Source organism: Schistocerca cancellata, chromosome 2, assembly GCF_023864275.1.
Source record: "Schistocerca cancellata isolate TAMUIC-IGC-003103 chromosome 2, iqSchCanc2.1, whole genome shotgun sequence".
NCBI lineage: Eukaryota > Metazoa > Arthropoda > Insecta > Orthoptera > Acrididae > Schistocerca > Schistocerca cancellata.
Window position 1 is genome coordinate 769307913 of NC_064627.1, and position 22663 is coordinate 769330575.

General features: G+C 39.4%; 1 protein-coding gene across 4 annotated transcripts in view; it reads right to left on the reverse strand.

The window, feature by feature from the left end:
• Positions 1–262: 262 nt before the first annotated feature.
• The window catches only part of LOC126162595 (prominin-like protein), a 510115-nt gene continuing 487714 nt past the window's right edge, over positions 263–22663 (reverse strand). For all 4 annotated transcript variants that reach the window (XM_049919200.1, XM_049919201.1, XM_049919199.1 and 1 more), the window contains one exon: positions 263–819. In XM_049919200.1, coding sequence (XP_049775157.1) covers positions 801–819 — 19 coding nt within the window. In that variant the 3' untranslated portion in view covers positions 263–800. The remainder of the gene's footprint in view (positions 820–22663) is intronic.

A 22663-nucleotide genomic window follows, 5' to 3' on the forward strand; every position in this document is an offset into this window, starting at 1 on the left:
GTATTAAATGCACAATAATTTCTGTTGTTTAGAGGTTTCTTACTAACAAGTGGGTCAAAATAAAATGATAATACTGATATAATTTGCTGGCGTGGTAAATTAGTATAAATTTCCTATTTCAGTTGAAAATCCCCTGTTTATGTTTCATGGGTAATGAATATGGAAATGAATACTATTATCTATTCAAAAGGAATGTTTTATTCAAGTGGCATGTTCTGTCTATGACTACTTCTCTTTTGTTTTCATGCCAGAACTCTGAAAATTATTTCTTCAGCAGAATTTATTAGCCATGAAAATGTGAACATTTCAAAGGTTGTCAAACAATTTAACATTATAGCACTTGAAAAGTTCAGTAAAGATTATTGGTGCTTTGTTGACAAGTTATTTTTTTTCTCCAGCTACTCCATTTTACTTCATAGACACTCATTTTCTGCAAATACACCATCAGCAGTTTTCCTCAAATATATAAAAAGAAAATTAACACGCAATGCATTAAAATATAACATACGTTTAACATTTCATTTCAGAGTTCAGAACATTTATTTAACTAATCCTATTTATCAGCTACACTGAGGCAAATTTGTACATATCACTTTGTTTATGTTTTAAAAATAATGCAATGCATGTCCTGCAGAATCACAGTTTTGAATGCAACAATAAGATATTAAAAACTTCTGAAAATACAGTAATGATACATGGACTTTATTGTGCTCACTCTGCCCACAAAGCTGGAGCTACTTGAGCTACTGAGGATGAAACAATCACAGGAATTAAAAATGTTTTTCTCTTGTGTGTACAGCTTATCTTCTGCTGCTGTCACTGAAAAAACAGAGAAATATACGATCAATTAACTATTTAAGTTACAGTAAAAATATGAGACTATTATTATTACTATTATTAATACTACTACTACTACTACTACTACTACTACTAGTAGTAGTAGTAGTAGTAGTAGTAGTAGTAGTATTAGGAGCATTATTTCTACTATAAAAATCCAAACTGAGAAATCTTATCTTGTGATCTCTATGATATTGAGCTAATGTAAAAGAGTTGTTCTTACACAGGGTCACTATAAATGATTCATATATTTTCAAAGGTCTACACTTTCCAAAAATTATTTGTACAAATATGATTGGTGGATGAATAAAGCCACAAACTCATCAAGTTTGCACTGTGGCCATCAGTTGGCATTAGGAGTGCAGTGCCTCGACAAGATGCCAAAGCAAAAAGAGAGCTTTCTATGTTGGAATATACGAAATGTTTATCTGTTACAACAGTACAATGTGTATTTAGAAGGAATTATGGAAAATAACTGCCATGTAAACTGAGCAATGTGCCTTGGTATCAACAATTTAGGGACACTGTTGTCTCTGTCAACAGAAAGTTCTGCAAGGAGTAAAAAAATCTACAGTCTGCTCGAGCCACAAACTTGGAGTACCACAGCAAGCTGTGTTGAAGATTTGGGTATGGTGGTTATATTTCAAACAGTATCACCAACTATCAGATACAAAAAAGAGGCTTCCTTTTATTTCAATTGCAATGGTTCATGATTTTTTTTTTTTTTTTTGGAAAAATGAAGTGTGCATCTGAACAAAACTCTTTAAGCAACAGTCCAGAAAGGAAGTATTTCCCTATATGTAATTACTTGACCTTTTTTTATTTTCTTTTTTGTGAGAATAAATAGTCCCCAGTTTCTGTTCAAGCTATTCTGACGCACATGCAATGTGAATTTTGCCATCTAACACATTGGAATGGAACTGATGGGAAGGTGTAAGAAGAAATTGTAATCCTGAAGCACCCACTTTTTCTGTAACATGCTCTTATATTCACATATTTGCAATGCTATCAAAATTATTTATAATTATAAAATGGAGCTATTATAGCATTAAACAAATGCAAGCTGACCACTAGTAAAAGATATCATTATACTACAATTTTGTAAACATATTGTGTAGCTTTGCCAAACTTCATGATCACGACTAAACCACAGAATACATTACAACACAGTAATTAGAGTATATGATACATTTTTTTCTTTTTCAGTTAACATTCATTTTCCTCTTTAAATACTGAAACAAGAAATCCTCCATCAGTTCATGACTTGCAGCAAAGCTAGCATTACACAACCCCCACCTGGCTGCACATGTTTTGATGAAAGATGTGCATACAAATTTTGGCTGTTTCCGTGACCTCAAAGTTAATCTTTCCACATTAAATTTCTCCATAACATTAAACTAAACTAGGAACCACCTATCCACACATTTCAATCACTGTGATACTGTAAAGAGAGATTTTGAGAACAGTCATAGGTTATAGTATGCAATTAAACAAATCAGAATCAAAAAACAGGATCTTAGTGCTGGAAGGGCAAGATGGGGGAGGGAGGAGGAGGAAATGTGGCACCATTTCTTGCTAAATAAAGGTTAAGACTGCATTTATTGATTGCCAAACATACCAATACTACTACTTTATAATTGGTGCCTAACTGATATAGTTAGAATGGGATTTGTACATATTTTCCTGCCAGGCAGGTAACATTCAGATACATGTGTATGCTTCCTATATTCACATTTTCAGTATTTTTTGACACTGAATAGTAGCATGAGGAAAAAACATCAGGAAGGTAGAACTCCGCTGGAAGTTCTTAGAACCCAGTCATCCAGCAACTTCGATTGCAAGGAGAATAGCAACAAAAGGCGAAATAGTTTTATGATTTCATGATAAATGGCTCTGGATACACTCATTTAGGCAGCCAAGCAAGATTAGACTTATTGCAACTCACCAGGGTGCCCTTGAGTATAAGGGGAAAAATGTGGCAAATATCCGTAGCACTATGCCAAAACACTCCACCCACTTTCTTCAAAATATCTACAACACTATTGCTTCAAGCCCAACAGTCTTTTACTGGGGCACTCACCATGTGACAATAGTGCTATGGTACTGTTCTGCAATACTAAATTACTTTAAATAGATCACAAAGAACATTCAGACATTATGTAGTTAAGTGATCTTCCTTCCATACAGAAGAATGGCACAAATTCAGTGAATTGCACTGAACAATTCAACACCTTGTGCTCCCTCCTAAACCATGCCTCCTATACTATTTCATCATGTACTACAGGCAACTTTCCTTATGTGCACCTGTTGCTACACTCTTTTCCCTCTCTCTTGCAGCTTACACCCCCCTCCCCCCCCCCCTTCAGTTCACTCCTGCCCAGTTCCTCTTTCCTCTCACTCAATCTCAGTTGAGCACAAAGAAAGAGTGTGTTTTAACATGTTATAAATTGTACTAAACACAGTTCCTAAAACATTAAATGCAGAAACTATTGCTCGCCAGTACCTTAATATAACAAGATGAGAAATGTCTTGGAAATGGATAAAAACACTAAGAAAAGTAGGAATTGACTTAATAAGAAATACAAAGAAACTTAGCATACTCACTTTTACGTAATCCTGAGTACTGAGGGTGACACGAGGAAGCCGGGGATAGTGGATATTATCTCCAAAAGCTAAATATGGTGGTTGGCTGTTATAATAATTTGACAAGGTAACTGATTTTTTTTCCTCACCTTTCCTGTATGTAGCAAAGGTTCATGCATGTTAGTACAGAGGATAGAAAGTGGGAATTATACTAGGTTAATATGATGCAAAGGTTAGTTAAGTTTATGAAGAGCACACAGGAATATTAGTTAAGTATTTTTATGTACAAATCCTTTTACATTCGGCTTGCTCCAACATTCTGTTTGTTTCTATGAATATACTTACAAAAGAAGTTACAGAGAAATGTTGCACATGACTACATAAACCTCCTCCAACATTATCTACGTCTGAGAAAAACTGTTCATAACTGTGTTAATTTGAACAAAAGGCATTTCAATTAGATAAGTTGGCCAGTTAATCATTCATGTTAAACTACGTGGATTTCAAGTTTGGAAGAGTATGAAACACTCAAAATGCACTATATCTCACACTAACTGATTTTATGCAATGTTTTACAGATATTGATAGTGTATTATGAATCCACTCTCAAGCTTTTCCCACTTCAGCAGTGGCAGTATATTTTATGAATTTCATATGACATACAAGACAACTTCAAAAACAAAACATATGAAAAAGTTACATTTCCTACTAATAAGAGAGTCCATCCTTTACCATGGCAAATAACACAAAATTTCCAAAACTGTTTCATTGAGATTAAACACACATTAAAGCCATTCGAATGGGACCAAGTTTCCAGCAGAGCATGTTCATTAAAATCTGTTATGAACTGATCAGTTACTAGTTATGATCACTTAATTAATTGCACACTGGGTGATCTTAAATATGAGCAACAGCTGAATCTCACTATGATTAAACATATTCTTAGCATAAACCTGCAGATGGCACCACGTACACACACACACACACACACACACACACACACACACACACACACACATTTATTTCTTTAGATATCAGGATAAGGTCTATGACTTTACATTTGTAAACTTAATGTCCTTGTGTGATATCCATTCCACTAGTAAAAAATACCATGTTTCCTATGAAAAAAATGCCCTTTTTAATGACCCCAGTATCTAAACAGGCCCATGTAGCATTGTACCACTGTTACTAACTAATAATCCTATGATGAACATGTTGAAAAGGTACAATACTGACATAACAGGTAACTGAATATGTCAATAGGCAACTCATTTTCATTGTTCTAAGGTTGAGCTGTGATGCTGTTGCACCTGCTGAAATTATTGATGGCAAGAGCACACAGATAGGTCATCTGTTCTAGGCTGATGAAGTATTTAGTAAAACGTTCACTTGAAAGCACAAAATTGGCTATTCCTCTGAAGTCCAGGTCCAGCCATCTGCATGATCTGGCAACACCTTGGGATAAGGAAGTGTCCGGAGGAAGTATTGTCTTCCACTTTAACTGTTACAGTGCTATATCTTCTTGTTGTCTACAATGCACATTGTAGATGCTAAGGTACTTGAAAGAGTCAACACATTAATTTATTTCTTTAACTGCATTTCACCTGGCTGCTAGCTTCATTTTCTAACCCACCAGCAATAGCAAAACCTTCCACAAAAGAGCTCGCGGGTTAATCAAGATCAAAACAGTTTTTGTTCGAACGCTTGCTCTGCAGTGGGTACCAACAACTGGTCACCTACCACCAGCTGCTTCTCTCAAGTTGCTGTCCGACCAGGGAAATGCGGTGTGGTGCATCTTTTGTACATTTCGGCTCTCACATTGGTAACCAAAAAATCAACTGTTATTGTAGTTTTGACTTTCCCCACAAAATAACTACAATAAAACAAGTGAACACTGTGGAGTAACAGAATATGCATCAGTTACTGTGACTGTATCCATCAATTGTCATTATAACATGGAGTCACAAGTGGCAAAAGCCTAACATTTGCAACATATTGTTCACTTTTGGTTTAATAGAAGGGTAAAAGCAGTAGAGGCAGTTTGAAACATTTGTGTCATGTGTGGAGCAAGTGCTATCACACGAATCACATCAGAAAAGGATTTTATGAAAAGGACAACTGCTATTCACAACACAGTGGAGATGTTGAGTCGCAGATAGGCACAACAAAAAACTGTCAGAAAGTGAGCTTTCGACCAGCAAAGCCTTCATCAAAAATAAACACACACACACACACACACACACACACACACACACACACACACACAAATGCAACTCTCACATATATGACCACAGTCTCTGGCAACTGAAGGTGGACTGCGAGCAGCAGTGTGTGATGGGAGAGGCAACCGTGCAGGGATAAGGAGAAGGCTGGTGCATAGAGGGGAGTGATAGTAGGGGTGAGGACAGTAAAGTACTGCTTGTGGTAGGGTACAGGGACGAGCTGTAGAGAGGGTAGGGCAGCTAGGTTAGCCAGAGAGCAGAGGGAAGGGGTTAGCAGAAAAGGAGAGAAGTAAAAAGACTGAGGGTGTGTTGTTGTTGATGGAACAGAGGGCTGTGTAGTGCTGGAATGGGAACAGGGAAGGGTCTAGATGGGTAAGGACGATAACTAGCAAAGGTTGAGGGCAGGAGGCTGATGGGAATGTAGGATATATTACAGGGAGAGTTCCCACCTGCACAATTCAGAAAAGCTGGTATTGGTGGGAAGGTCCAGATGGCACAGGCTGTGAAGCAGTCATTGAAATGAAGAACGTCGTGTTGGCAGGTGTGCTCAGCAATGGGGTGTCAAGTTGTTTCTTGGGCACACTTCGTCGGTGGCCATTCATGCGGACAGACAGCTTGTAGGTTATCATGCCCATGTAGAAAGCAGCACAGTAGTTGCAGCTTAGCTTGTGGATCACATGACTGGTTTCAAAGGAAGGTGATGTTTCTGACCGGACTGGAGTAGGTGGTGGTGGGAGGACATATGGAACAGGTCTTGCATCTAGGTCTACTACAGAGATATGAAGCATCAAGCAAGGGCCTATGAGTGGGGTTGTGTAGGGATGGACAACTATATTGTGTGATTTTGGTAGGTGGTAGGATACCATTGTGGAAAGGGTGGGAAGGATATTGAGTAGGACATTTCACATTTAAGAGCCTGACGAGAGGTAGTCAAAACCCTGGTAGAGAATGTAATTCACTTGATCCAGACCCAGGTGGTACTGAGTCGTGAGAGGATGCTCCTCTGTGGCAGGGTGGTGGGATTTTGTGAGGTGGTGGGTGACAGGAAAGATAAGGCAAGGAAGATCTGTTTTTGTACAAGGTTGGGAGGGTAATTATGATCTGTGAAGGCCTCAGTGAGACCCTCGGTATACTTCGAGAGGGACTGCTCATCACTACAGATGCAATGGCCACAGGTGGCTACGCTGTATGGAAGGGTCTTCTTGGTATGGAATGGGTGACAGCTGTCAAAATGGAGGTATTGATATGGAAAGACGTACCAATGTAACCATCTTTGAGGTGGAGATCAACAAAAGGAAGGTGGCTTGTTGGGTTGAGTAGGACCAGGTGAAATGAATGGTGGGGAAGGTGTTGCGATTCTAATGGAATATGGAAGGGTGTCCTCACCCTCGATCCAGATCATGTCATCAAAGAATCTGAACCAGGTGAGGGGTTCAGGGTTCTGGGTGTTTAGAAAGGATTCTTCTAGATGGCCCATGAATAGGTTGGCATAGAATGGTACCATTTGGGTGCCCATAGCCGTACTCTGAATTGGTTTATGAGGTAATGTCTTTCAAATAGAAGTAATTGCTGGTGAGAGGATATAGGTGGTCATGGCAACTAGGAAGGAGGTTGTTCGTTCGGAATCCATCGGGCATTGGGAAAGCCTCACTATTGATGCCATCTCCCTTTACACTAACGTCCCTTATGCTCATGGCCTTAGCACTGTTGAGCACTACTTTTCCCAATGCCCAACAGATTCTAAACCAACAACCTTATCCCTTGTTGCCATAACCAACTACATCCTCACCCATCATTGCTTCACCTTTGATGGCATTACCTACAACCAAATCCAGGGTATGGCTGTGGGCAAGTGCATGGCAACCTCCTATGCCAACCTATTCATGAGCCATGTAGAGGAATCCTTTCTAAACACCCAGTATCACAAACCCCTCAGCTGGTCAGATTCGTTGATGACATCTTTATGATCCGTATCAAAGGCGAAGACACACTATCCACATTCCTACAGAACCTCAAACGTCTTCTCCCCCATTCGTTTTATCTGATCCTACTCAACCCCAACAAGCTACCTTCCTCGACGTTGATCTCCACCTCAAAAAAGGCTACATCAGTCTCTCTGTCCATACCAAACCTACCAACCACCAGCAGTATCTCCACTTCAACAGCTGCCACCCATTCCACAACAAGAAGTCCTTTCCATACAGCCTAGCCAACCATTGCTGGCGCATTTGTAGTAACGAGCAGTTCCTCTCTAAATACACCAAAGATATCACTGAGGCTTTCACAGACTGTAACTACCATTCCAACCTTGTGCAAAAACAGATCTGCCTTGTCTTATCTTTCCAGACACCCACCACCGCACAAAGTCCCACTGTCCAGCCACAGAGGAGCATCGTCTCATGACTCAGTACCAACTGGGACTGGAGCAACTGAATTACATGGTTTCAACTATCTCTTGTCATGCCCTGAAATGAGAAATGTCCTACCCAATATCGCTCCCATCCCTTCCACGATGGTATCCCACCATCCATCGAACCTACACAATATACTTCTCAATCCTTACACAACCACTGCTCCCAACCCCTTGACTGATAGCTCATATCCCCGTAGTAGACCTAGATGGAAGACTTGTTCCATACGTCCTCCCACCAACAGTGCCACCGCCACCTATTCTAGTCGAGTCACAATCATCATCTACCTGTGAAACACTCATGTGATTTACAAGCTAAGCTGCAACTACTGTGCTGCTTTCTATGTGGGCATGACAACGAACAAGCTGTCTGTCAGCATGAATGGCTTGTGCCAAGTGCGGCCAAGAAACAGCTCGACACCCCATTGCTGAGCACACCTGTGAACAAGACATTCTTCTTTTGAACAGCTGCTTCACAGCCTGTGCCATCTGAATCCTTCCCATTAACACCAGCTTTTCTGAATTGTGCAGCTACTTCCATTTCAGCACTATGCAGCCCTCTATTCCGCCAATGAACCCATTCTCTCTACTTCTCTCATTCCCCCCCCCCCCCCCCCCAATCTAACCTCCCTACTGCACCTAGCTGCTCTACCCTCCTATCCTCTTTCCACCTCGTCCCTGTATGCTCGCATCAGCAGCACTTTACTGTCCCCTACCCCTACCCTGTTATCCTTCCCCCTCCACCTTACCCCCACCACCTGGTTGCCTCTCCCACCATGCGCTGCTGCCTGCATCTGGCTTTAGTGCCGGAGACTGCGGTCATGTGTGTGCCAGTTGCATTTGCATGAGTGTGTATGTTTATGTTGTCTATTTTTGACAAAGGCTTTGTTGGCAAAAGCTCACTTTCCAATGATGTTTTTTGTGTGCCTATCTGCGACTCAGCACCTCCACTATATGGTGTGTAGCAACTGTCCTTTTCATAATATTGTTGAATTCCATTCTGGACTTTCCTTTGTCATGAAAGGATTTTCTTGTTTCAAGAAAGATCTTTCTGCCAGGAATAGTATTCCACGTTTAAGAAATCTCAAAGATTGGCATATGTAATGAACTGTGACCATTTAAAAAATTATGTGAAATTTTCATTCAACTGGCAAGGTTCTGGGTGTAGGAGCACTGGATCCTCTAATTCAGCATAATATAAAGCAAAGGGTGAATATTACTGCATTTTTGTTTGAGCATCATCAGTCTACTAATTGAGCATTCCTGAGCAAATATTGTTACTGATGACGAATTATGATGTCTTTATGTTAACTTCTTAAGAAGAAATGAAAGGCCGAGCCATAACAAAAGATCTCTCCTCTATCAAAGGGCAGTGTGAACAGATAATATTTTGCATCTGGGGGCACAAAAAGGGTATTGCATATTAAAAGCTCCTCCACAGAGGTGTGTCCATCGTGCTTGACATTTGTTGTCAATAATGCTCAATGAGCGAACTGATGACATTCAAACGAAATGCAATAATAGTCATCCCTCTGGGTTTTGTTGCTTTGAATTAGAGCTTGCAGTACTCCTGCACTTGACTTCTGAACTTTGGATATTGAATGCAAATGTCACACGAAGGTTAAATAGTCACCCTTCATCACATATCAGTTATTGAGACTTCTTCAGGGTAGAAAGTCTTTCATGCCAGAATGACCTCTCTTGACACAAGAAAATCCTTTTTTGATGTGATCTGCCTGCACACAAATATTGAATGTTTCATGGAGCCTCCGCTGCATTCACCCCTTTATTAAAAACCCAATGCTACCAATATTTCACAAATTGTGAACATTTTCCACTTGCGGCTATTTTATAATGCTTAAACAATGTTCATAAGATCCAAGTATACAAAATCCAATTTGTAACTTCAAGACCTACACTAGAACTTCAATTAAGAGAACAACAATTGATAAATACCCTCACCGTAACTTAAGTATGTTGTATACTGCACAGTGTTTGCTCTGTTTATCAAAGTTATTTTGTGCGTAAAATCAACATAGAATAAGAAACAAATATGTGCTTAGCAACGCGAGAATAGAAACTTTCGCAAGATGCACCACACCACATTCATCTGGTCAAGTGGCAGACAGTGTTGAGTGGACCAGTGGGCGTTTTAGGGTGAGTAAACACACTACCATAAACTGTTCCGACCTTGTGGCAACTATGAGCTCTTTTCTGGTCGGCATTGCTATTACTGATGGGTCAGAAACTGAAGCAAATTATCTTTGAGGTTTCATCTGATTGATACCTTTAGCAGACAGCCGAAATGTGGATAAAAGGTAAAGGAATGAGTGGACTCAACCAGCAACTCTTTGTCTGCATTGTACAATGTTTACATGAGCAGATACAAAACTGTAACAACTCAAGTGGAAGATAACAGTTCCTCCAGACACTTCTTCATCACACAGTGTTGCCGGACTGTGCAGATGGCTGGACATACAATTCTTAGGGGCAGCCAGTTTTTGTGCTGTCAAGTGTAACAATGTGTGGGAAGGCCCAAGTATTTCAATGGATACAACATCTTCAAATCAACTCTAAACATGACTCATTAAGTATGTTACGGAAATTTCATAATTTTGAATGAGACAAGGAGGGCTAAAATTCTGCTAACAGCAGTTTTAGTATTATTTATCCATTACCAAGAGATAGTAATCAAGGCAGCTTGTGAACATCCAACAGGGCTCACTGCTTCCATTATAATGGAAAAGTCACTATACTTTTAAAATCTGCCTTCGTAGGGCTCTCTGAAATCTGCAGCTTTCTTACTCTGTCTATGTATATGTCATTAATTTAATGATTTCTAAATGGTAGCTCGTATCTTAAAAATAGCACCAGGCAACATCCATTATTTACTTATTCATTCATTCTTTGCCCATGGGTTCACAGACAGTCTTCACCCTACTGGAGTAATGGTCCTGATGCTTGGTTTATTGTTGCACACATTTATGTACCACCCTGCAGTGGCTCTAGCCTTTGTAAATTATTTTCACTTTGGAATTATGAACTCCTGTGTCCGTTTTGACCCATGTCTACAAATAAACTGAGGTTATCATTATTGTTCCATTAAAATAACTTTTGACTTTCTGACATTTAGCTCCCCGGAAAAAGAGTTGACACCGATGCTCTGGCAATGGCAATGGCAAGCCAGCCTTCCCTCTATCCCACCAACGTATAACACCATCAAGTAGAGTGCATCTTCCTGTTGCTTTGCAATCATTAAACAGTAGAACATTGTGTTGAATATCTGACTGGTGCATTCAGAATAGCCTATCCAGAAATCTCTTTGCTCTGAACTGTCAAAAGTAACACATTGATTTAATCAAACTTCAGTTAGTCAAACCACCCTCACTTCCAAAATGAGCTTGTAATAAAATATGTCTTAATCTTCTCCACTGGACAACTACTGTACAATTTATTATGAGGGCATGTTGAAAAATAATGCCTCAAAATTTTTTACTCTGTTCTCAATATTGGTTGAGGCATTACATGCCATGCCTTGGTTGACTTTCTTGCTTTGATGACAAGTTGCAACCCTCCACATCTGGAAAGCTCCAAACTGCTGCATGTAACATATTGGTGTGTAACGTAACTATGTCACAACATGAAAAACAGTGTGCTATAACTGAGTTTCACAAAGAGTTTGTCCACACATGGAGCACCCTATCCTTCAGCATGACAATGCCAGACTACACATGAGCACTGTGACATCTGCAATATTCGGACACCTTAGTTCACGGTCATAGATTATCCTCCATACAGTCCCAATCTGGTCCCATCCGATTTTCATCTGTTTCCAAAACATAAAGAACACCTTTGAGGACTTTATTTTTATAGTGCTGAATTGATGCAAGCAGAGGTGAGGTTGTGGCTCCATCAACAAAGCTAAACATTTTACAGTGATGGTATCAACAAACTGGTCTTGTGTTGGGAGAAATGTGCTTGTCACCAGGGTGACTATATTCATAAATAAATATGTAGACATGAGGAATAAAGATGTAGAATGTTCATAAACTTTGTTTTATTTAAATAGCTTTAAGAGTTTTCACAAAAAATTCAGAGGCATTACTTTTCAGCACATCCTTGTACAAATGGTTCAATTACCTTCATACCTAATGGAGCACCTACCTCACAATATGAGGAACACGTGGGATGCTGATGTTGCCACCACTATCCATCTGTTCTACCACAGTTCTGGATGTTTTTGAATCATCATGCATGTTAGTAGGTGTAAGAAATAATATATACATCATTTAGAATTTCCAAAACAATACAGGAAAATTTTCTTCAAGAATTATCATATACAGTGCAAACAATCCAGAAGCCAAACAGTGTATAGACTTACCTGCCAACACGGGGAATATGGAAAATGCCTGGGATTGCAATTTGTTTCGAACTGTCACCTGGCTGAGAGTCCATATTTGCACTTTTACCAGTATCAGAATGTGAATATGATCTCCTACAAATAAAAATATTCATATTCTGGATGATTTTGAGTTAGCATGCATGTTAGTAGATGTAAGAAATAAAAAAAAATTCATTGAGAATTTCCAAACAATATGAGAAAATTTTCTTCACGAATTATCATATACAGTGCAAGTTAATCCAGAAGCCAAACAGTGTATAGACGTACCTGCCAACACGGGGAATATGGAAAACGTCTGGGATTGTAATTTGTTTGGAGCTGTCACCTGGATGAGAATACATTTTTGTACTTTTACCAATATCAGAACTTGAATATGACCTCCTACAAATGAAAATATTCATATTCTGGAGGTTTTGAATAAGCATGCGTGTTAGTAGATGTAAGAAATAAAAGAATACATATATATTTCATTTAGATTTTCCAAACAATATTAGAAAATTTTCTTCACGACTCATCACATAAAGTGCAAGTTAATACAGAAGCCAAACAGTGTATAGACGTACCTGCCAACACGGGGAATATGGAAAATGTCTGGGATTGTAATTTGTTTGGAGCTGTCACCTGGATGAGAATACATTTTTGTACTTTTACCAGTATCCGAACTTGAATATCTCCTACAAATGAAAACATTCATATTCTGGATGATTTGGAGTCAGCATGCATGTTAGTAGATGTAAGAAATAAAAAAAATATTTCATTTAGATTTTCCAAACAACATGAGAAAATTTTCTTCACAAATCATCACATAAAGTGCAAGTTAATACAGAAGCCAAACTGTGTATAGACATACCTGCCAACACGGGGAATATGGAAAATGTCTGGGATTGTAATTTGTTTGGAGCTGTCACCTGGATGAGAGTCCAGTTTTGTACTTTTACCAATATCAGAACTTGAATATGATCTCCTACAAATGAAAATATTCATATTCTGCATGATTTTGAGTCAGCATGCATGTTAGTAGATGTAAGAAATAAAAAAAAATATTTCATTTAAATTTTCCAAACAATATGAGAAAATTTTCTTCACAAATCATAACATGAAGTGCAAGTTAATCCAGAAGCCAAACAGTGTATAGACGTACCTGCCAACATGAGGAATATGGAAAAGTCTGGGATTGTAATTTGTTTGGAGCTGTCACTTAGCTTAGAGTCCATATCTGTACATTAACTAGTATCAAAATATGAACATGATTTCCTACAAATTAAATTCATCACGCATGAAAGAAAACTCCTCAAAATGCGCAGTAAGTGTTACAAAATTGTGGAAGTAGTGAAACAATATTAATGTCTTCGGGCAATCTCAGTAGCACATCTTTGTATGTCCAGAATGCCAGTGACACATGGCAGTTAACAAATAATAATAAATCAGGCACTGAGCTGTATGTGTGGGTGCAGAGCAAGATCTTTGGCCTAACAATATCGAAGATCATTAGTTCTAACTAAGAGAAAAACAATAAACTGAAATAAAAGGTAACAATGGAACTCTTCTCCCATCCAAACTAAACCTGTTTAGTTTCTTTCATAATTTGCTTAAAGCAAATGCTAGGATAGGCACTGTGAAAATTCTTTTCAGTTCAAATGTGCACCCTTTATGTACTAATCTCAATAAAGGATATTATGTGCTAATAGATGCTAGATGAACCTCCCAAGCAATATGATACACAAGGTAAAAATAAGCTTAGAGTAAAGCTAAGTACCACATGAAACTAAAGTGACATTATAGTTCAAAATGCAGTTGCACCTTCAGCTGCTGTTTCCACATATTTTAGCCAAAATTCTAGTTATGGAGTAGTCAATTGTGTGTCAACTGAATTTGGGCATGCACAAATGTCATTGAGCAACTTATGTAAGTACACTGAGCCTACAAAAGACTTGGGATACCTCCTAATATCAGCTAGACCTCCTTTTGCCCAGTGTAGAACAGCAACTCATTGTGGCATGGACTGAACAAGTTGTAGGAAGTCCCCTGCAGAAATACTGAGCCAAGTTGCCTCTATAGCCATCTATATTTGCAAAAATGTTGCCAGTGCAGGATTTTGTGCATAGACTAAATGCTCGATTATGTCCCATAAATATTTGATGGATTCATCTCGTGCAATCTGGGTGGCCAAATCATTTGCTTGAATTGTCAATAATACTCTTCATGCCAATGGTGAACAACAGTGGCCCAGTGACAGGGAACATTATCACCCACAAAAATTCCATCTTTGTTTGGGAACGTAAGGTCCACGAATGGTTGCAAATGGTCTCCAAGAAGCCAAACATAACCATTTCCAGTCAATGACCACTTCACTTGGAGCAGAGGACCCATGCCATTCCATATAAACACAGCCCACACCATTATGGAGCCACCATCGGCTTGCCCAGTGCCTTGTTGACAATGTGGGTCCATGGCTTCATGGGGTCTGCAATACATTCAAACCCTACAATCAGCTCTTGCCAACTGAAATTGGGGTTCGTTGGACCAGGCCATGATCCAGTCATCTAAGGGCCAACGAATATTGTCACAAGCCCAGGAGAGGCCTCGCAGGTGATGTTAGCAAAGGAACTTGCGCATCCATCATCTGCTGCCACAACCCACTAACACCAAATTTCGCCACACTGTCATAACGGATATGTTCATTGTATGTCCCACATCGATTTCTGTGGTCATTTCACACAGTGTTGCTTGCCTGTTAGCACTGATAACCCTATGCAAATGCCACTGTTCTCAGTGGTTAAGTGAAGGCCATCAGCCACTGTGTTGTCCATGGTGAGAAGTAATCCCTGAAATTTTGTATTCTCCATACATTCTTGACACTGTGGATCTCAGAATATTGAATTCCCTAACGATTTCCAGAATGGGATGTCCCTTGCATCTAGATTGAACTACCATTCTGTGTTCAAAGTCTGATAATTCCTGTCATATGGCCACAATCACGTTGAAAATCTTTTCTCATGAATCAGTTGAGTACAAATGACAGTTCTGCCAATGCTCTGCCCTTCTACATGATGTGTATGTGATACTGTCACCATCACTGTATGTGCATATCACTATCCCTTGACTTTTGTCACCTCACTGTGAAGTTGCGCCAAGGACAAAATGAGAGAAATAGAAAAAGACTGATGTTGGTTGCAAATGTGGATGATGCAGATGTACTAAATACATGTTGAATTTGTTAGACCAACACACAATAAATACAGTAACTATAAAACTTGTTCACTTACGACTCTTAAGCTTCTCCAAAAATTGATTACTGTGATGGTGGACCCAATGATATATTAAAAATCACTTTCTCTTGCTAAGAAATATCTGTTTATCATCAATTTTCTACCCGATTTTTGATAGGCTATACTGTTCCTTCTTTGCTACATAATCAACACATTCCCACTGAACTAACTCAGAAAATAAATGAATAATTTACTAGTTTGGATCGCTCACTCAAGGCTAATACTTGATAGGGGTGTTAATTACAATATTTGTAATAATGCCTTTGAGGTATGGTGAGTATTTTTATACTAGAGTTTATAAAAGAGAGTTTCTGCAGAACAAAGCGCCCTATTTAGTGAAATTGTGGACAAAACTCATGTTGGCGATGTCACTGTACAACTTCGGCATTCATTGTAATATGCAGTAATAACAGTAGAAAGACTCTTGCTTGGCAGCTTCATATACAATTTGTTCCTTAGACTGTAAAAGACTGAAACATTTAGTCACACAAGTGGGCACATATTAATCATCTATACTATGTGAACTGCATGACAATGAAAAAACTTCTTTTGTCTTCTATATTAGTTTATCAAACAATTTCTTAAGTTTCAAGTAACTTCTTGTGCACCACAGACAAACAACTCTGCAGCTTAATTACCTGACTTTGCTGCCTGATCCTATGCTGATCATTTCTAGAGCACTGACTGTAACGATTAAATTTTTGTATTTTAATGTAATTCGCAAAACAATGGTTAAACCCAAATTTTACAAACTTTCCTGTTTAGCTAAGCACAATAATTTTTCTGTAGACAAAACCTGAAGCCAAAATATCTGTCTACTGAAACAGTTATTAGTAGCATATCTGCAAGTTTCCTTTGCACAAGCCAAATAAACTGTTCATGGGAAAACTACGAAGTAAGAATTTTACAATGTCTGAGTACTTTTTGTCGACACACAAATAAATTCACATTGAAAAACAGATGGCTGCTTATAAATTTTATTCAACCAAAACAATGTGTGCTGTGTTTCCGAGGTATTATTGTTGTTGCGTGATTGGACTATACTGGATAACGAAGCTGTATGATTAAATTCTCGGAGTATACACGCAACTCATTTTCAAACACTGGAAACTCCAAGTAGGAATAACAACAATGTAGAAAAAGACAGATCGGCACCCACCGCAAAGAAAAGACAGATCACTACCCACTGCAAAGAAAAGACAGATCACCACCCGCCGCAAAGAAGACACGTTAAGTTGCAGATAGGCACAATTAAAAGACACTTACATAAAGTTTTCGGCCACGGCCTTCATCAGTAAGAGAGATGCATGCACCATTCATACACAATGGTATGTATGAATGGTGTGTGTCTCTCTTTTGCTGATTTAGACTGTGGTCGAAAGCTTTATGTAAGTGTCTTTTAATTATGCCTGTCTGCAACTTAACATGTCTTCATGCGGTGAGTGGCAATCTGTCTTTTCCTACATTGTTGAATTATATTTTCTTTATTCAGGTAATTTTGTTCTTGTTTCTCTAATTGCACTTTTCAACTGTCAATTTATTGTCACTAAACATTTCCATCTAAAACTCTTGAAGAATTTATTTGGGCACTTTCTGTACTTCTCAGCTTATTGAATACAGGATATAGTCTTCAGTGTTTTCCATATATGTTAAAATTTTGTCGTCAAGTCTTGTTGTCGGACGGCTCTGGATGTGTTCACAAAATTTTAATAACCTGTTTCACATGTCTTCTATGAGACTGGATTTGTTTACTCCTTTTGTTTTGTACAATTTTATTCTGTAGCAATATTTCGTTGTACACTGAAGAGCCGAAGAAACTGGTACACCTGCCTAATATCGTGTAGGCCCCCGTGAGCACGCAGAAGTGCCACAACACGACATGGACTCGACTAATGTCTGAAGTAGTGCTGGAGGGAACTGACACCATGGATCCTGCAGGGCTGTCCATAAATCTGTAATGGCACAGTGCACCAAACCCAGTAAAAAAACATGATAACCAAGGTCCTGTAATCATGGTTAAAAGTAAACCGTGTTTAAAATGTTTCTGCAGTGCACTAACATTAATCGCCAGTCGCCAAACTGTCATCAGTCAATCATCCATTTGACAGCGGTAAACTCTGTACATTACACTGGAACGTGCCCTGGCAATGCAAAGATGTTAGTAAACATGAAATTGCAAGGACAATCGCTGGTGAGTGACTTCACATGCTCTCTTTGCCACAAAAAGAATGCCCAATTTCTCAAAGTACCCAGAGCCTGGCCACTGAGGGACAATATTTCTTATTAACAAATTGTGATCACTAATGGTTTGATAGTCAAAGGAAAAATATGATTCCCTATTGCAGAAAAGTTCCGCATTATGTCCTCCAGAAGACTGAATTCTTATATGGGTACAATCCAAGGTACCAAGAAAACCAGGAAATCAGTCCAGTTGACTAAAACCATAAGTCACAAGAGTACACTTCTTCTCTCGTAGGAAATCTTATAAAGCGAGGAGACATTGCTGCTTGATGTCTGACACATCACTGATGATTTGTTGTGCTGTTGTACATCGTATATTACTATTGTCCCCAATAACAATGTTGAATGCATCTGCTACATATGCCTTTAAGGTAATCAAAAATCTGTTCATCGGCAAAATAGGGTTATTCCAATCAGTAGGAAGTTCTAAATTATCATTAATTTGGTTTAATAACCACCACACTGTTTCTTTCAAACAATGGAAAATCTAGGATGGAGTGTAACAATACCAGAGAAGGAAAGTTGCTCCTCACCATATAGCAGAGATGCTGAGTCGCAATAGGCACAACAAAAAGATTCACACAATTAAAGCTTTCGGCCATTAAGGCCTGGTAAGGAGGAGGCAGGCTGGGGTAGGGAGGGAGAGGGATAGTATGGTGGGAGTGGAGAACAGTCAAGTGTTGCAGTTTAGACGGAGGGCAGGAGAGAAGGTGTGGAGGGGGGAGGGGGTAAGTAGTGGAAAGGAGGGAAATAAAAGAAATTAAAAGACTGGGTGTGGGGGTGAAATGACAGCTGTGTAGTGCTGGAATGGGAACATGGAGGGGGCTGGATGGGTAAGGACAGTGAGTAACAAAGGTTGAGGCCAGGAGGGTTACAGGAACATAGAATGTATTGCAGGGAAAGTTCCCACCTGCACAATTCAGAAAAGCTAGTGTTGGTGGGAAGGATCCATATGGAACAGGCTGTGAAGCAGTCATTGAGATGAGGGGTATCATGTTTGGCAGCGTGTTCAGCAACAGGGTGGTCCACTTGTTTCTTGGCCACAGTCTGTTGGTGGCCGTTCATGCGGACAGACGGCTTGTTGGTTGTCATGCCTACATAGAATGCAGAACAGAGGTTGCAGCTTAGCTTGTAAATCACATGACTGGTTTCACAGGTAGCCCTGCCTTTGATGGGATAGGTGATGTTAGTGACCGGACTGGAGTAGGTGGTGGTACGAGGATGTATGGGACAGGTCTTGCATCTAGGTCTATTACAGGGGTGTGAGTCATGAGGTCAGGGATTGTGAGCAGGGGTTGTGTAAGAATGGATGAGTATAGTGTGTAGGTTCGGTGGATGGCAAAATACCATGATAGGAGGGGGTGGGAAGGATAGTGGTCAGGACATTTCCCTCATTTCAGGGCACGACGGGAGGTAGTCTCAGCTCTCTGAGACTGCAGACGTGTGTGCAAGTTGCTTGTGTGTGTGTGTGTGTGTGTGTGTGTGTGTGTGTGTGTGTGTGCCTATCGCGACTCAGCATCTCCGCTATATGGTGAGTAGCAACTTTCCTCCTCTGGTATTGTTACACTGTTTCTTTCAACAGATGAAATCTCTCTTCAAACTTCCTGTCATCAAAATCTTCAAAAAGGTTTCCCTTTCACTCCAATAGTGTCATGATTTAAATGGTCAAGGTATAACAGTTCTTCCTCAGTGCCATCCATAACATTAGAACGTGCCGCCATCTTAATAGTGTATGCTTCTAAAACCGTGGTTATGTAGATAAAACCAGGAAAGATCCACGGTTAAATGTAACCATGGTTGATTCCCTCGTTTAACGCAGATCGATGTTGGTGCACCAGAATTTTGCATTGAACATGATTACATATCGACTTAACCGCCGTTAACTGTTAATCGAGATTGGTGCATTCGGCCATAAGAGTACGAGGGGGTGGAGATCTCTTCTGAATAGCACGTTGCAAGGCATCCCAGATATGCTCAATAATATTTCATGTCTGGGGAGTTTGGCAGCCAGCGGAAGCATATAAAGTCAGAAGAGTGTTCCTAGAGCAACCCTGTTGCAATTCTGGACATCAAGGGGTGTCATTGTCCTGCTGGAATTGCCAAAGTCTGGCGGAATGCACAATGGGCATGAATGTACGCAGGTAATCAGACAGGATGCTAACGTATGTGTCACCTGTCAGAGTCATACCTAGATGTATCAGTGGTCCCATATCATTCCAACTGCACATGGGCCACACCATTACAGAGCTACCATCAGCTTGAATAGTCCATTGCTGACTTGCAGGGTCTGTGGATCATGAGGTTGTCTCCATATGCGTACTCATCCATCGGCTCGACACAATCACATGGTAGAGGCGGTACATACACCAGATCTTTAATGTGATTGGGAAGGCTATTTCATGAAACAGCTGTCCCCTTCTGTAGCACGGCTCGCTCTGCACCTGAACTCATCATGTTTGCAACTAGCGCTGGCTATCGGCAAATTACCAAACTACGCTGTGGCAGCATGCACGGGGGGTGGGGGGGGTGGGGGGGAGGAGGGGGGGGGGACCTTTCAGGTTTTCTCTTCAAAATGACTTATGTATGATATCCGTACAATGTTTGGTTCTTGTTTAATAAATAATTGAAAGTGTTCCCAGACTTTATGTACACCCTGTACTTCTTTTGTTTACCTTCTCATGCAATGTATTAATGAGAGCACATTTTCATTCACTGGGAAGTTCCGCCATATGACAGATTTCTGTAAAGATTTGAGTGACTTCTTTGAGGGAATTCTGTCAAAGATTCTTAAGTAATTCCGTCTTCTCCTAATGCCATACTGCTTTTTAGTCTAAGAACTGTGTTTGGAGTTGCACTTGTGTAGATGGTGAGGATTCTGAATGAATTGAGGTGGCAATGTTTTGAGACAATCTTAACAGGGGTTCAGAAAGTTGAGGTCAGACAGTATCGTTCCAATTCCTGAGTTTTCGTGATTGACGAGTATGCGTTTTCAATTCGGTTTTCTGAAATACAAATTTTGAAGGCTATATCCATGAATCCCTCCTGCAAAAGCTGACTGTATATGTCTCTTGCATTGTAATTACAAGAAGTTTCTTCAGTGGAATCCAACTGTTCCTTTACATACTTCCTCTTGTTTCGCACAATGGTTTTTTTGCAACTTACCTCCTCATCTTGTAAAAGAGTTTTTATTTTCTGCACACCACCCCCTTTTATTCTTAAGGACAGCTTTTTCATTTGTACAGTGCTTTTTCACATTCTGAGTCCCACTGTTAGGATTTCACACTCTTTTTCAATGGCATTAATTCTTTAGCGTCTTTTTCCCCAGTGTCTGCCTTTTGCTTACCCTATTCCTCTTTCAAATTTGTTTATATGATCCTTTATGTGTCAAATTTCAGTAACTGTGCTGCCGTTGAGTAGCTTTTCATCAGAGTGAGTTTCAGTTTAGTCCCTGTTAAATAATAATCTCATCTATGTTTGTGCCTTGATGGACTTGGACATCCTGTATTTCTTTCTGTATTATCGACCTGGTATGTCCCTTTCTCTTCTATAGGGCTTCAACAGGTCTTTGGTTTCCCGGGGTATTTTTCTAAGGAAGCTGACATGGTCTTTCAGTTGTTTTGTTGGCGCAGTATGGAATGTCTCAGTCTGTTTATATTTTTGAAGTTATGGGCAGGATACTTGTCTACAGTTTTCCAGTGTCCGTTTTCCTTGTCAGTCTGTGCATTACAGTATCCCACTAAAATTGTATGTCTTCTTGGGAGATTTTTGCCATAATGTTTTCAAATTTAGATCACAATTTTTCCATATTTCATGGATCTTTCTTGTTATATACATTGAAAAGGGTATGTGAAGATTAATGAATTTGTACTGCTAGCACACTGAATATAGAATCATTAGTTGGTTTTAGAGGCGTTCTTCCTCACTGAATTTACTATTTTAGTGTACAATAAAAGCCATACTGTAATGTCACAAAAATCATGGACACTTCCACAATCCTAGCCAATGTCAGATTTTGTTATGTTTTGTAATTTATTATATTATTATAAAGTTAATACATAGAGGCAGGTTACAGACCAAAAAACTTGAAACAAAATTGGAACACAATAGGGCCACAAGTTATAAAAAATAAATAAAAATTGTTCCAATCGGAGCATTAGAGAGCTGAAAAGTAAGATGTATGTATGTCTAGAAGATGTGAAAAATTCTGAAGTGATTGATATAATATGCCTCCCTGAAAACAACACAGCGAGGAAGAAGTTAGGCATCAGGGATTAAAGATAAGCGTCACTTTCACATAGAGTTAACATGGAAAAAGGAGGTGTTGCAACATATGTAAAAGTTGCACACAAAGCAAAATATTTAATGCACAGTTTTTGTGTATATTGGAACCTAAAAAGATGTGCTTATGAATTGTTACAGCAGAATACTTCTCTGACAACTGTAATAGTCTCTGGTAATTGTAACCCTCTAGCAATCATTCAGCTATTTACGAAAAATCTAGAGGCATTATTGCCCTACCTGCCAGACAAGAAGAACAGCATGTGTCCTAACAGAAATTAGTAATGCAGACAATAAAATTAAAATTATGTAGAATACTGTCAAACGGGCGAAAGGACAGCCAATCAGTATAGGTTATACCATAACAATTAAACCAAATATACAAAGCACCTCAAGGCTCCAAATGCAAGAATTATTTGCT